This window comes from Alosa alosa, chromosome 23 (genome assembly GCF_017589495.1).
Source record: "Alosa alosa isolate M-15738 ecotype Scorff River chromosome 23, AALO_Geno_1.1, whole genome shotgun sequence".
Taxonomy (NCBI): Eukaryota; Metazoa; Chordata; class Actinopteri; order Clupeiformes; family Clupeidae; genus Alosa; species Alosa alosa.
In genome coordinates this window covers 9418883-9436078 of record NC_063211.1, presented here as the reverse complement: position 1 = coordinate 9436078, position 17196 = coordinate 9418883, and the positions used below count along the sequence as shown (strand labels likewise).

General features: G+C 42.0%; 1 protein-coding gene across 4 annotated transcripts in view; it reads left to right on the top strand.

Annotated features, from left to right (window-relative positions):
- Window positions 1-17196, top strand: part of opn4xa (opsin 4xa) — a 48128-nt gene that overhangs the window by 29209 nt on the left and 1723 nt on the right. For 2 of the 4 annotated variants that reach the window (XM_048235578.1, XM_048235575.1), the window contains exons 3-9: window positions 1626-1759; window positions 1857-2060; window positions 3053-3224; window positions 4034-4195; window positions 6971-7078; window positions 7271-7460; window positions 17061-17195. In XM_048235578.1, coding sequence (XP_048091535.1) covers window positions 1626-1759; window positions 1857-2060; window positions 3053-3224; window positions 4034-4195; window positions 6971-7078; window positions 7271-7460; window positions 17061-17195 — 1105 coding nt within the window. Of the gene's footprint in view, window positions 1-1625; window positions 1760-1856; window positions 2061-3052; window positions 3225-4033; window positions 4196-6970; window positions 7079-7270; window positions 7461-17060 lie in introns of all 4 variants that reach the window. The other 2 variants (XM_048235577.1, XM_048235579.1) reach the window with 2 other exon arrangements.

Below are 17196 nucleotides of genomic sequence, written 5' to 3'. Positions count from 1 at the left end.
TTATTCTTCATTTACCAGGACTGTAAGGCGCATTCCAGTGTTTTAGATTCAAATGTACATACTGTACACAGTAGTGTATGTCTGCAAGCCAAACTAGACTGTCCAGGGCATCTTCACGTGTCAGTTGCTTGAACGTTTAAGTGCTTGAGATGCCTGTTCTGCGGCCTAGTTGCTCAAGTCCCAAATGCACATGGGCAGAAACAGCTCCAGGTGCCGGATTGCGGACATGTGTTCCGTGGTTGATTGACCGTCGAGGGAACACTACCGGCCACGCCTCCCCTCCCCACTGTCCATTACTTTGTTCATTTGACGTCAGTGCTGTCAATGATTTGACCATTTGCTGCACATTTTCTACGGAGTAGGGTTACTTTGGAGTGTTTTTTTTTTTTTTTCGCTGTCCCATGGGTCCAGCTCAACCAAACCCACTGTTTGTTTTAATGTCAGGTGGATTTCAAGGTGATTATTTTAGGGTGGAATTGTTTTTCCCCCTTTCTCAACTCAGGGGAGGGCCAAACAAGGCTGTACAATATGTGCTGAACATATTGTACAGACAAACAAAAAAATGTAAACAAAATAAAGTAAATTTAACCCATATGCTCTGTTTTTTATCATGTCTTTCCATCATTGACATCCAGTATCCTGGCAGTGGATTATGTTAAACAAACCTCACCTACTGAAAATAGTCTATTTTCCCCCCAAATCCTTTCAAAGGTCCATCAGCACACACTTTTCATAATGAGTGGATTTTCCCTAACCTGGATGAAAGCAGCCATATGAAAATCAATGTTGACCCACAAGTCCCTTTGACCCTCTTACTCCTGGCTGATGCAAGACAGTGTGATGAGGCTGATGTTGGAAAGGTTTTCTTGGAAAACAGGAGGCATTTCCAGTTACAGGAGATTAAGCAGGCAATGAAGTATGCCCCCTGCTGATTGCCATTGTCAGCTGGGTCCTAGCGCCTGCTGTGGTCAGTGGGTGGGGGTGGTGGGATAGGAACCTAAGGGGAAGAGAGAGAGAGAGTGAGTGGCGACTGCAGAGCTTCAATCAGAGATAATTGTGGTTTGTTGGTGCTGGATTAATGCACAAGTGTCCAATCAGACTGATAGTGGTGCGATGCAAATTCCGACCACCTGATGATTAAGAGAGCATGAAGGATGGAAATCAGTGGTGTTTGAAGAATGTGTTTTCAGCCTGCAGGCAATGGCAAATGGCTTTCTTTCTGCTCATTTAGAGGTGTTGTTGCAGTAACACAGGTGGTGTTCAACTGTGTAGGCTACTGGAGTTGCATTTACCTCCTACTGTAAGATTAACCTCTGATTGTAAATGTTTTGTGTGAATCAGAGGTACTGCATATGCAGACAGGAAGTGATATTTCCTCTGGTGCATTTGGAGTCTGGTACTGTTCAAATGTTATTTATAATTTAGAGACTAGCCTACTGTTTAAATCAGTGAACACAATATAATAGCCAATGTATTTCTGTGAGCATTGTTTGTTTTAAGAAGGATAGGTATGTCAGTGAATGAATAAACAGTATATTATATGATTAATAACAGTGAGACGATTGTTTTACACACAGTACATGTTGTCTGAATGCTTAATTAAATTATTTTTTCCCTTGTTTCAGCAACAAAAAGTTGTGGACACCAGCAAACTATTTCATCTTAAGTCTGGCTGTGGCTGACTTCCTCATGGCCATCACACAGTCCCCCATCTTCTTCATCAACTCCCTCTACAAGGAGTGGGTGTTTGGTCAGACAGGTAGACTACACTCCTTTGTGCACTAAAAAACAATCAAATAATTAAAACGTAGCACCAAATTTGTGTATGTTCGATGACAATGAATATATATTCACAGGCTGTAAGATCTATGCGTTCTGTGGGGCCTTGTTTGGGATCTCCTCCATGATCAACTTGCTTGCCATCGCCATTGACCGCTACATTGTGATCACCAAGCCCTTGCAGGCCATACGGTGGACATCCAAACGTCGCACTCTTCTCATCATCCTCGTGGTGTGGCTTTACTCGCTAGCCTGGAGTCTGGCTCCTCTGCTCGGATGGAGTGAGTCTCTCTCTCTCTCTCTCTCTCACACACACACACACACACACACACACACACACACACACACTGCATGCACTGGACAAACATACTGCCCCACCACAAATGCGTTTTCACTCAGACATATCAGACATATGCATTGCATTGACATTTGCACTTGCAAGTCTTTATCATTTGATAGTGTTCTTCCTAACAGACACAGTGCTGTGGAAGCCTACATAGCATATATGAAAGCTGTGATGTGCAATAATTTGTTATTTCGTATATATATCTATACATAATCAGTCAGTCTTTCAAAACATTCTCTGGGAATGCAACCAGTAACCTTATTGACCAGTTGAGCAGAACAGCAGGAGGCTTCCAGCTGGGAGCACTGAGAGGGGAGGTGATGTGGAGAGCTTCAGATAATTAGACACCGTGCTACGCTACGTATAAGTATATATACTCTTTTGATCCCGTGAAGGAAATTTGGTCTCTGCATTTATCCAATCCGTGAATTAGTGAAACACACTCAGCACACAATGAAGTGAAGCACACACTAATCCTGACGCAGTGAGCTGCCTGCTACAACAGTGACGCTCGGGGAGCAGTGAGGGATTAGGTGCCTTGCTCAAGGGCACTTCAGCCACTTCCTACTGGTCGGGATTCAAACCAGCAACCCTCCAGTTACAAGTCCGAAGCGCTAACCAGTAGGCCACGGCTGCCCCAAGAAGCTGCTGAGATGAAGATGCTGTACTCTGTATGGCTGCAGTCATACACTGTGGTGTTCAGCCACAAACAATTTGTGAGGAGTAGCCTACTGCTCTGGTGTACTGGGTGTCCCTGTCCTCTTCAGTTTAGGGACCATTTTGACATGCCCTGATGAAGGCTGTGATGCCCAAACGTGTAGCCATTTTTTTTTTTTTTAACTGAATAGCCATGTGAGATTAAAGGCTTTTAAGGCCTCAGATTTTCTTTAAAACATTTGACATTGTGGTGTGTCTTTGTTGTAACAGGTTCGTACATCCCAGAGGGCCTGATGACCTCCTGCACGTGGGACTACGTCACCTCCACGCCCTCCAATAAGAGCTACACCCTCATGCTCTGCTGTTTTGTCTTCTTCGTTCCCCTGGGGATCATATTGTACTGCTACCTCTTCATGTTCCTGGCTATACGTAGCACTGGCAGGTAGGCACACTGCAACAGCCTCCTCATGTGGTTAGGTTAGGTTACTTAGTAGACAGTTTTGTCCAAAGCCACTTACTGAATATGAACATTGCAATAGTTAAGATTTGACTGTTTTTTTTTTTCAAAACAAATTGGTAAGTCTATGTTAAGCAAAATAGTATGAATAACAATAATATCAATAATTAAAATAAACAAAACCATAAATATACAAACCATAACTAATTAAATGTAAGCTGAAGAGATGAGTCTTTGAGTCTTTAAACCCCTCTTCACATAACACAACACTTGTTGTATGGCAGTGGCAATATTAGCAATCAATTCGCAAACACATAAATAAATGCATGAGTTATTGCATGTGTTACTAGGCCTACGTTTGAGTAGACAGCTGTATTGTTTTTGTTGTTCTCAATGTGACTTAATTCAGCCATGACAAGTTAATGTGTTTTGACAAGATGATTTTGACAAGGTGGCAACACCAAATTTAGCCCATCGAGGGTTTCACAATTCTCTGTTTCAAATTTTAACAACAATTGCAATGGACAGGCCAGTCTCCTGCAGTGCTTGGTGCTCCTCAGAACTAAGAGAGACCCTTGGTCAAATGGTTGAAGACATACAGTGCCACAACAGGGGTCCGAATGATGTAGCCTTGTGTCTTGTCTAGCATAACCATAAGTGCAATAGATCAATTATTAGACTCTCCAGCGCTGTTGGCGTGGCAGTGTGCCACGTCTCTGTGCCATGGTAATGTTGTTTCCTTCTCAGGGGCATTCGAGTTTGTCCTTATCTCCACTCATCTCGCTGTCTTATAGAGATGTCGAGAGGCTGAGCAGTCACGGAAGGAAGTCCACCCTGATTCAGCAGCATTCCATAAAGACCGAGTGGAAGCTGGCCAAGATCGCCTTCGTGGTCATCATCGTGTACGTGCTGTCCTGGTCTCCGTACGCCGCCGTGACACTCATCGCCTGGGCCGGGTACGAGTCAGACGCATGGAACATTCTAGACTTGGGAAAGGGGAAATGCACAGCAGATATGGAAATATTCTTATCACTGGAGCACACTGACTTTCTTTTTACAAACTTAGCAAGCCTTTAGTGGTGTCCTGTTGTGTCAGGACAGCTATTTTTACATCTCTGTACACAGTGTATGGGCTTCATATCAAACTCAAATGCCCTAAAATACTGAGACAATGCTTCCTGATGACACACACACACATACACACACACACACGCAACCCCCCCCACACACACACACACACATACACACACACACACACACAGCTATTAATAGTTAGCGATGATGTTTATTTGAAGGGAAAGCTCAAGCCTCCTTTTCACTCCAAAGTTATTTAGATCCCTAAGTCATAAAGGACTTCCAGGGGTTTGCCAGTGAAGCTTCTTGTATACATATCTTTTTAATCCACAACAAAATGCTTTCCCCTTCAGTCATGTTAGCTCTTACACTAATGAGAAAAGTTAATATTTCCAATGGCTGAAGTCTAGATGCAAGACTGATTGTAGCCGCTACCAAACCTTTAGCTGAAGGCAAGCTAAATTGCCCTTGATAATGACACATCTTAAAGTTTATACCCACAGTAAGCAAACAAGGGAGTCTGAAGGCCTGGGGAACTCACCTGCCTCACATTATGTCATCTATTTGCATTTAGATTATGTGCAAAGTCAGGCAATGAACAAATTGTCTTGTGCATGAACGAAAGCTATTGTGTGGAATGTGGGAGCTGACCCACCAGTATTTACTGTAGGATCTTGGTCACTGTATTGAAATAGCCAATATATTTGCCTAGTTATTAAATAAGCTTTAGTTAGACTTTTGACTTTGCACTTTGCCCATCATTTACACAACAGTTAGTGTATTTCACAAAACAATTAGTGCAAACTGCACCTCATAGTGGATAAAATGCAAAAGCTTGTCTTGCTCAAAATGATTATGCTCAAAAGTAAATATTTATGCCAATGAAATGGTCAGTGCAATGAAAATGACAAGTCATGATGCCATTGTTTATATCAAGATAGTCAAACTGTTTTGTGTTTTGTGTTGTCAATGTGACAGTTTACTCTGTAAGTATTTTCTAATGAACAATGTGCAAGGCAGTACTGTTTTCTATTTCAAAACTTGAAAGTTGTACATTATTGTGTGTGGAGGGGGTTGATTGCAAGACAGTGAATATGTGAATAGGAAGTTTTTTTCTATTGACAGACATTGTGACAGTATAAAGAAAACAAAGGCTTTTACAGCATTGTGCAAATGAAAAATGGCCAATATACAGTAAAATACCCCTCGGTCAGAGCTGTGCACCACTGTACATCTTTCTATACATCCTCATGTTCCTGTCTGTCAGGTCATATATATTTATATATGCTGGACAGACGACAACTAGTTATGACAACTAGTTCAACACATTTGCATGTAATGACACAAGCGATGAAATAGAGCCAATTTGTTTTATGGGGTAGGACTATTCAGCAGTTTGACCAACATGACATTAGCCATTGAAAATAAAAAAAACAGCAGACATTTGTACAAAATCAGTTGCATGGATGTACAAAAGCATTGCTATTTGTTCAAAATAGGGAGAAACTGCTTCAATGATGTGCACAAGTGATTATATGATATGGAGTTTGAACAAACAGTTTTGAGAATTACCATTCTGATACGTGAAATGTGCCAAAGCAACTGAGAAAAACTGTAAGTTAAGGCTCTATATCTTATTTTATTGAATTACTGAGGAATTGTTTGGTGGTTCTGAAAACCCTGGGGATGGAGGCACAGTAATACCTAATTTACTGTGTAGCCTATCAGACAACAAACTGTGATTCGATAAAGTCTCTGCCACCCATAAGGTTTTTTACAATGGAGAAATCTACAAAGGTAGAATGTCAGAGATCAAACATGTAAAAATGTCAACATGTATAGACTCTATTTACTGTAGGGTATAATGTGGCTTTTCTGGCCTTGGAAATGGCCAGCCACCACTTCAAGTCCACCACAAGTCAGTTTGAATTTTATTTTGACCACTTTCTGTTAACCAATGTACTATAAACACACGGACAGGGGTGTCTGAAGGAGAAAAAAAAACACAAACATGCAGAAAAAGTCTGACCACTTTAAGTTCAGAGCCACAGTGATGAGATGGCAGCTGACATTTAATCATAACTTGAGGCAAGTTTCCGCAGAGTCTATGAAAATGTCACTTTGATACAGAATGATGTTTTCCATGATTGACTCCTGGCTCTTCCGTCTGACAGCACTTCTGTAGAAAAAGCTCTTCTTATGTCATCTTTAAGATGTCCACGTTTGTCTTGATTCGACAAGGCCAGTTTGGTGGGACCTTACTGCACATTTCCATGTTCATTTCACCATTTTGTCAGCACTAAGCAGAGCTAGAGAAGAAAAGATTAGTCCAGGGAGGCGTGTTGTAGGCCCTGTGGAGGTCTCTCAGAGTGGAGGAGAGACGAGCGGTTTGGCAGAGAGGGATGACGTGGCATGTGATCCCCTGCACACAGTGCTGCTGGGTCAACGCTGCGCAGGGTAAACATGTACACTTCAGGGATCATCTGATGACCCCAAACTGCACTTGGATACACACACACACATGCATGCACACACACATGCACACACACGTACACACACACACACACACACACACAGAGCATTTTTTAACGGTCCACTACAGAACACTTCACCCATATGAGTTTCTGTCTGATCATTTGCAAACTCGCCTCTTACAGGTATGGCAGTATCCTCACACCATACTCAAAGACAGTGCCTGCTGTTATAGCCAAAGCATCAGCTATATACAATCCATTCATCTATGCCATTATCCACTCCAAATACAGGTAAGTGCAGTCTGTTTGATTTGTGCACCCCCAACACACCACCCCCTCCTTGGTTTTACCTTTTAATTTCATTTTCATATTGAAGATATATTCAGGCAAGCAAAGTTCTTTCCAGTAATTTTGGGGCGTGAAGATAAAGATCTTTCAGTCTTTATGCTTCTGTTTGCCGTTTGTTTGTTTTTTGCTGAGCAGGGACACTCTGGCAGAGAAGGTACCGTGTCTGTACTTCTTGTCCCAGCCCCCGAGGAAGGACTGCATATCTGTGTCCAACAGCGAGTCTTCCTTCAGGGAGTCCATGCTCAGCAGGACGTCGAGTGGGTCCAAAAAAAAGTTCTACAGGATCTCCTCCATGTCCACCGGAGATACAGTGCGTTTATTTGTGGTTTGCATCTCTTTAAGAACTCTTCAAGTGTTTCTTTGTGTATTAGTTTATTTGTCAATTTCAATTCAATTTATTGTGCTTATATAGCGCCAAAACATTACACATGTATCATGGCGCTTTACAGAATGTAGGCAATCAGAGAAAAAGAAAAGAGGGAGAAAAGAAAAGGAAGAAAGAAAGAAAGAAGGCCCATGGGTAACAGGGGCGAGGAGGAAAAACTCCCTAGAATTGGAGATACATATAGGAAGAAACCTCGAGCAGATCCACGACTCAAGGGCCTGACCCATCTGCCTAGGGTCAATACGGACAGTAAGGTCTGTAAACAATGACAAATGCATATGACAGTCAGGTGTGGAAAATAAGACATGGTGTTTAAAGCACCTGAGGTGAAAGTTACAAGAGGTGGGATGATTACGTATCCGGTATGATAAAGCATTAATCATGATTTAGTGAGAGAAAGTGCAATAGTCCGGCATCGGAATTGTCCAGGAAATAAAGTTGTCAGGGGGCAAGTGGTGGGTCATCATACAGGCCAGAATCCGGGCAGAGTTGTCATAGGCAGGTGATGGGGCTGTACGGGCCAGGAATCCAGGTAGGGGGACAGTAATACAGCAGTCAAGGATGGGACTTCAGATGGGATGGGTAAGAGGAGGGCCAGGCACATTGATGGTTGATGACTGGTGATGATATACCTCACAAGTGAGGTACAGTAAGGGAGAAGAAAGAAATGTAGAATGGGTTAGTATTACTTGAAATCAATGTGGTTAATGTCAAGAAGTGATCAGTGGTGCTATATATTGTTACATTAAATCATAATGAGAATGGGCAAGAGAGGGAGAGTTGAGAGAAAGAGAGTAGGGGAGAGAGGAGAGGGAGGGGGTTGTACGGCGTGGCACATGAGAAGTCCATGACAGCACTATACTATAGCAGTATAACTAAGGCATGGTGAGGGGTAGTCGACACCAGCGCAGGTATGGTCAGTGACAACCATCTCACGCGCGACTGGGTGCCAGTCACACGAGGACTCAGCAGGGTGGTCCATTCCAAAATCCCCGAGATGGGTGAAGTTCACCACCGCATCATACCTAACTATGGGAGGCAGTAAAGAGGTATGTTTTAAGTCTAGACTTAAAAATAGGGAGGGTGTCTGCTAATCGAATTGAGGAAGGGAGATTATTCCAGAGGAGGGGTGCGCGATAGCTGAAAGCTCTGCCACCTACTGTCGTTTTTGAGATTCTTGGAATTACAAGAAGGCCAGTATTCTGTGATTGTAGCGGTCTGGGCAGGTTATATGGGACTAGGAGATCTTTAATGTATTCTGGTGCCTGGCCATTAATGGCTTTGTACGTTAGAAGTAATATTTTGAAGTCAATGCGACTTTTAACAGGCAGCCAATGTAGAGATGCCAGGATAGGGGAAATATGTTCATATTTTTTAGTTCTAGTGAGTGTGCGAGCAGCTGCATTTTGTATAAGCTGTAAGCTCTTTAGACAGGTGTTATTGCAGCCAGCATACAGAGCCTTGCAATAATCAATCCTTGAGGTTACAAAAGCATGGATTCATTTTTCAGCGTCTGGTAAGGATAAGGACTTCCTTATCTTTGAAATGTTCCTTAAGTGATAGAATGAAGTTTTGGTAATCTGTTTTATGTGATTACTTAGTGATAGGTCTTGGTCAATTGTAACTCCTAGATTTGTAACACTTGTGGATGAGGAGAGTCGAGAGTCAGTAAATGTAGCCTGTGATGAGGATAGGATATCCCTCATCTTTTTAGGACCTACAACCATGACTTCTGTTTTATCAGAGTTCAAAAGCAGGAAATTATTTGTCATCCATGTCTTTATATCTCTTATACATGTGCCAAGTTTGGCTAACGGAGTTAATTCGTCAGGTTTTACGGAAAGGTATAGTTGTGTATCGTCTGCATAAGAATGAAATTTAATGCCATGTTTCCTAATTTCAGAGCCTAGGGGAAGCATATAGAGAGAAAATAACATGGGCCCTAGTACTGAGCCTTGGGGCACCCCATATTTTACCATAGTCTGGATAGACGGTTTATTGTGGACTTGTACAAATTGTCTGCGGTTAGAAAGGTATGATCTAAACCAAGCGAGTGCTGAGTCTTTAATGCCTATCAAATGTTCAAGCCTGTGAAGTAGTATGTCATGGTCTATGGTGTCGAAGGCACCACTGAGGTCCAGGAGGACTAAAATTGATACATGTCCATTATCGGTAGCAATGAGGAGGTCGTTAAAAACTTTAACTAAGGCTGATTCAGTACTGTGGTGAGCTCTGAAACCAGACTGATATAATTCTTGGATTTTATTCATATGTAAGAAGGCACTAATTTGTTTGGACACTATTTTTTCTAGTATTTTCGACAGAAAAGGGAGATTAGATATAGGCCTATAGTTGGCCAGGCTGTTAGGGTCAAGGGTAGGTTTTTTGAGGGATGGCTTATAACAGATGACTTAAACGACTGTGGTACATGCCCTGATAGCAGTGAGTTATTTATGATCTGGAGCAAAGCATTATCCAAGAAAGGGAGAGCAGATTTCAGAAGATGAGTAGGGATAGGATCTAGTAGACTAGTTGTAGATTTTGATGAGGAAATTATGCAAGTGAGGTCTAATATGTCGATAGGTGTAAATGAATTCAAAGTTGTTCGTCTCATCTGTGATTCAATTATGTTTTCGCTACCGTTCAGCAATGGAGTACGAATATCTGGTGAGACTGATTGGTTATTAATCTTCTCTAATTGTTTCAATTTTGTCATTGAAAAAATTCATGAAGTCATTACTGTTTAGGCATATAGGGATAGATTCGGTTACTTCAGTGTGGCTCTTAGTCAGTGGCGGAAATTGTGGTAAAGAGAAATTTTGTATTATTTTTGTTTTCTTCGATCAGCAAGGAATAGTAGGTTGACTTAGCCTCGTTGAGTGCTTTTTTGTAGGTGATAAGGCTATCTTTCCTAACCTGACCCTAGCCAGATGAATTTCGTTCCGCTTAGCTCTGCTCTAGCTTCACTCACATCCATCTGGGACCTCTTCCATTGAGAGTGATTTCTGCAACCAACTTTTATGGTTCAGCCAATCAGGGCGAGGGCGGAGTTTCATAGATGTGACGTGAGTGGAGAAGCGACCGTGAGACTTTGGGTTGGCTTCGATGTGAGTGGTTGAAGTAGCACGTCAATAGATGACGGACAAGTGGCTTATTCAATCATATGCAAGCATTTTTTGATTAGGTCCAGCCTTCTGAAGCAACACTTCAATGGATCGGTTCCAGATGGATGAGTGGAGCTAGGCGGAGCGAAATTCATCTGGCGAGGGTCAGGTTATATCTTTCCATGCTTGGCGGAAGACTTCCAATTTAGTAGTACGGCATTTTTGTTCAAGTTTGCGCGCTGCTTGTTTGAGGGTTTTTGTCTGTGTGGTGTACCATGGAGCACGCCTTACTTGTTTCCTTACTCTCTTTTTTAGTGGTGCTACTGAATCAAGGGTTGAGCATAATGAGTTCATCACATTATCAGTTAACAAGTCGACCTCGGTTGGATTAAGGAAAGAGCCTTCTGATACCACATGGGTCCGGAAGGGGGCAAACGTAAGCAAGTTTTTTTCTAGAAAGTCTGCATTAGTTTTTTCAGATAGGCCGCGGCTGCAGTATTCAGCTAAATTGGGTTTTGCATTTTGTAATGTCATTGTAAAAGTAATTAGATGGTGGTCAGTTAAGGTCGGGTGTTGTGGCAGAACTGTTAACTGCTCTATGCTTATGCCGTATGACAAGACTAGATCAATATGGTTATCTCGGTGTGTGGGTGAATTAACATTTTGACAGAACCCAACATGTTCAATTAGGGATTGAAATGCAATTGTGAGACAATCATTCACATTATCCATATGAATATTAAAATCACCCAATATAAGTATCTTTTCAGTTTGGATGGTTAAAGTGGAAAGGAAATCAGAAAATTCTTCTAAGAATTCAGTGTAGGGGCCAGGGGGTCTGTACAATGTGACCACAGTTACAGGCTGATTAGTTTTCCAATCTGGGGGTAAAACATTTTGTACTAGAACTTCAAAATATTTAAACTTGTGTGTAAGCTTGGGAGATGTGAGAAGACTAGATTGATAAATTGTAGCTACTCCCCCTCCCCTGCCAGTGTGGCGTGGTACATGATAATTAAGATGAGAGGAAGGTGTAGACTCATTTAATGGAAGGTATTCGTCTGGTTTAGGCTAAGCCAGGTTTCAGTTAGGCACATAACATCTATATGATTGTAATAATTTCATTAACCAAGGCAGTTTTATTCGACAGTGATCGAATATTGAGTAAAGCAAATGTAAGTTGCGTTTGTGGAGTAATTTGCAATTTGCTTAGCCGAAGAAGTTTTTATCGTAATAAGATTGCTACAAATAATTCCCCTCTTGGGTCGAATAAGAGTTGACAATCTTGGTACAGACACCCTCTCTATTTGGCTATGTATGCCCTGTATATCCTGTATATCTGGGTGGCTGTTAGGACGGCAGCAGGGTTCTCAAGTTTTGAGCTCAGCTTGGAGTGAGATTGGGTGGGGGTTGCACTGCACTCAGTAATTAAAAAAAAAAAACGGTGTCCCGGGACCTGATGAACACGGCGCTAAAAAGCACAAACGAAATAGAAATAATTTAAACAAAATAAATAATTTTGCCTTAAAGTAGGATAGGCCAAACGCTTGTGAAAAGGCTTGATTTACACACCCTGTAAAGTGCCATAATGGTTTACCAAATGACAGACAGTTGAATTTCTGAATAAAAAGAATGTTGGTACAGTTTTGAAATCTTAAACGTGTAACCCCACACAAGCATGTGGTTGTAGGGAGGGAATGTGCTATTTTGGAATTTTACCCGGATACAACGAATAGCCTATTTTTTGATTGGATGTCGGTGGCTATTTATTTTTTGATTTGTCTAGTGAGTGGTGCGCTAGTTCTGAACCCTGCGAGAAATCCTCTTGTATCCCTGCGTCTCCTCTAGGCTACTAATTATGCAGATACCTTGACATAGTAATATTTCTGCGTTAGAAATGCAAGGTGTGGCGTGTGAGCGTGTGAGAACCCTGAGAACCCTGGACGGCAGAGATCTATGTAAGACATTATCTCTGCTTCCTGGACCTCTGGTTCGTCAGGAACTAGCCTCGGTTAAGTGACGGTCTATGTTCCTTGAAAGGAGATACCCCTCGAATTGGGATGGATACTCTTTTCAATAGTCCAGGTTTCCCCCAGAATGAGTTAAAGTTATCTATGAAGCCCACATTGTTATTGGCACACACCTTTGACAGCCATCGGTTGAGATCTGAAATTCTGCTGAATATTTCATCACCTCTTCTAATAGGTATGGGTCCAGAGAAAGTTACAGAGTCAGACATCTGTTGCGCGAACCTGCACACGGAGATAAAGTTTTGTATGGTGATCTCCGATTGACGAAATCGGACATCATTAGCAGGGGCGTGCAGAGACCTTTGAAGGGGCAGGGGCTCAAATTTAAAAAAAGGGCACATGGAACAAAATTTTCAGAAAACTTTATTTAAAACTTGTCTTTAGTGGACATCTTTGCACTGCAGAATATAATATCATGTTTTATAGAACATAATGCATATGAAAGCTAGAAAAGATACACACAAATTGAATGGTGTAAACTGGAACTTTACATTCCCTAGCACAGGGGTCCCCAACCTTTTATGTACCATGGACCGGTTTGATTCCTATTTTTTTTCACGGACCGGCGGGGGGGGGGGTGTTTGGGGGTTCCATGTTCCATATGTGTTGTGTTGTGCATGCATTACTTGAAAAGAACTAGCTCCAGTTATGTATGAACAGTGAAGGTAAGATCTCTTGTGAAAAACGTGAACTTGAAGAAGTGAAAATTGAACAATATGAAGTATGAATATTGAACAACTTGAAGCTACATCTATAAGTGTGAACATGCTTAACAAAATATGGGAACAAAACATGGGAACTAAACGTGCATTACGAATATAATCAGTGGGAGCCCTGCTTGTTTCCCTGCAACAAGAAGCTTCCATCTGGGGGTGATGGAAGACAGTGACACCCTCAGTGTGTTTGAAATGTCCAGTCGATTGCGCAATTTGTCTAGTTGCAGTCATTGCCGAAAACCCGGCCTCGCATAGATACGTGGTGGGAAACGTTTTCAGCGCTTTTACGGCTATCTCGGGATATTCTGCTTTGGTTTTGATCCAAAAACCCGCCAGAGAGGTTTCCTTATACACACTCTTAAGACCACCGTCATTTGCAATTTCGATCAACTGCTCTTCCTCCTGCGCTGACAAGTTAGGACTATTCGGGATATTGACAAATGGGTTGCGGACCCACTCATTGGTTTGCCGTGAATCTTTGAAGGATGGGAAGTAACGCTCAAACTCATTTGAGAGCGCAACAAGGTGATCGCGCACCAGCTGCGAGAGAAAGGGCCCTGCCTCAGTCTCTCCCAAAACCCCCACTACTTTTTGGAACATATCAAATACACCCGGTCCACTTTCGTCGTCCCCTACAAATTAAGCTTGGCTTTAAATGCAGCGACTTTTATCTGCCAGTTTAAAGACAGTCGCCATTCTCCCTGGAGTGACAGGTTGAGGTCATTAAGCAACCCGAATATGTCACACAGGTAGCGAAGTTTTGACACCCAGTCCTCATCACTAAAATGTGCAGCTAACGGTGACTTTTTTTCTGCTCTCGCAACTCAAACACTCTGGCCAGTGACCTGCTAAAGATGCTTGTTTTTTGTTGCTCATTCTAGCAGTTTAGCTAACTTCGTGTGACACTACCGTTCGCCAAGAACTGATCAAGTGAATTGAGCTGACCTGAGGCTGCGCAGCGCTGAAGGCAATATGTAAAAGTGTTGAAGGCGGGACAGACAGACGTAAGAAAATAGACCTTGCAAAATGCAAACATGTGTGCAATCAAACAACTGCATATAGGCCTATGCCATGTAAAAACGTGACATTATTGCGAATTAAATTTAGTTTAGTTTGCATGCATTTTTTTAAAAACTCATGTCGTAGGCTACGGCCAGGTTAGGAATGTCCTGCAGCCCGGTGGTTGGGGACCGCTGCCCTTGCCTATAAAGCTTTAATCATCTGAACCTGAGCTGGACATTTTTTTTTTTTGCATTCAAATTCTAGCATTATGCTATTTCAATGATGATGGTGGGACAGGCTATTATATGGTTTAGCAATTTGCAAAGTAGTCTAATGTACTGTCTACATATTATACATTTTCATATTTATTCATTATGTATCAAGAAGAATGGGTGTAAATAGCAGACAGAGCTGTAACACATTTTTCTCATTTCTCTCCTTGGTTCTGAAAATTCAATAGGAGTGCATGTACTGTAGGCCTGCTGTAGCCAGGGCACAGACAGATAGGCATTTTCAGTTTTCATTAGGCTATTGTCTACACAGAGATCATAGGCTATAAGGCTACATTTTATTGATTAAATTCAAAGCTAATTTTAATAGCCTAGAAATCTAGACGCACCCCAGCGGCAGCAAATATGTTATTGCCTAGTCTGGCTTGTCAGTATCACAGCGAACTACCACCATTAGCAAGCTGGTGTCTTGCAGATTCACGTGCTGTGCGTGTGGCCACTGTGTGAAATGACGCGTAATGTAGCCTACTGTAAACAGAGAACGACGTGTGGAGTTGGGTTAGTTAAACAACTACAGTAGCCTATGTCGTCGGCTTATGACGATTTAGAAAAGCTTTGCCTACTCTGTTTTATGAACTAGGTCTACTAACCTAAGCTACTATAACATAGTAACCTAAACAGAATATGTTATGAACGTTCAGCCTTAGGTTTTCGAAGCTGCCAGGTTATTGAAATGGATGGACCATGGCATGGTTAAAACGGGTTTGATAGCCTACTTCATTAAACATGAAACAACTTTAAACATTTTATTCTCTATCTCTAAGCTGAATACTATTGCATGTTCAGATAGGCTAACTGCCAAGTGACCTTCCCGTGCTCCCAAACGTCTCCTGCAGCACTGTGCCTGCGTGCACCTTCTGAGAGTTCACTGAATGTATGACGTCACGGATTGGTGGCCGCAAGGTATTTCAATTAACACAGAAAATTGTTATTTTTGTAAATTTCTAATTTCACAAACTATTAATGAGACATTTTAGCGAATATTCACGTTGGAACTAGCGGAAGTATTACAAATTTTAAAAAGGACATCAAAGGGGCAAAAGGACAGGTGCTAGAGCCCCTGTAGCCCCCCTTCTCTGCACGTGCCTGATTATTAGTGCCGGTGTGGATGACTATTTTTGAGTATTTAGGATAAGCTTTAGCCAGCACTTTCAAATTTGATTCGATGTCATTAGCTCTGGCCCCGGATATCGATTTTACTATAACCGATGGAGTCGCTAGCCTCACGTTTCGTATAGTAGAAGCGCCAATGACCAGAGTAGCAGGTTTCTAAGGGCTAGCTAAGGGGGAGAATCTATTAGAAACGTGAATAGGAATAGGGAATTTGTGGTTTGCATCTATTTAAGAAGTCTTAAAGTGTTAGGATTAGGAAATCACATCTCTGAGGGTGTGGAGAGGGTCAGGTCAAGTAGAGGGAGTGCCAAGTTGCATTCTTGTAGCTCAACAGATGCTCACATCATAATGCTCAGGTAGTACACAATCTGAAACATGTGCATATGCTTTCGCTGTAAATTGCTTTGGACTCATAGCCATCTTATTACTCATAGTAGCTGTCAAACTTGACTATTATTTTGTTGTTTTTCAATGTCACATCTTTCAAATACAGTAATACCACCTTTGTTTAGAATGAACCCTGAAAGACTGGTGCTAGTGAAATGGTAAAGTAGTAGTCAGTTTATGGATTAGTGATTGTATCTGATTAGATGCAAAAGGGCCTTTTAATGTAGTGGTGTATTGAGATCCAGTTTGGGCCTGCATCATAAGACCAATGAGCATTTGTAAATGTAAATCAACTTTATACTGTAGGCCAAGTACACTTGCATATACAAGGAATTTGTGTTCTACATTGTACCCATCCAGGGGTTGTGTACAGCACACCCACACAACGTGTAAACCCATTCAAATACACACACACACACCAGGTGTAAACCCATTCAAACACACACACACACACGCACACACATACACACACACTCTCAGAGCAGTAAGCACGCTAGGAGCACACATACACACACCCAGAGCAGTGGGCAGTCTTAATCCTGGGGCCCGGATTCCCTAACCAGTAGGCCATGGATGCCCCACCCATTTGGCAGTTTAGACGGCAGCTGTGCTTGATGAGGTGATCAAGAATAGCCCAAACTCCTGGTGAGGGCAACGCCTTGCCTTTGTCTGCCTATCATGGATGTTTTAGCAATACCATATGGCCAGATTACACTGGGATACTAGGCAAACTGCCCTATTGTGTTACATTATCTCACATTTGTTCAGAAAAACATATCACATATATCTAAGTATGCCTAATTTGACTTAATGTATTCTCATATGACAATCAGTGGGATTTGATAGAATGGAAGTTGAAATGAGGATCAAGGTGACTATTGAAAATGACCTGTCGTAGGTATGGAGTGATGTTGAACTGGATCCCATGGATCACGGATCACGGGGAATACGAAGCACCTGTATGAAGAGGGAGAGAGACCGAAACCAGGTCTATTTGCCGGGGAAGGTGAAGAGCTCTGCCAGAGAGGAGAAGG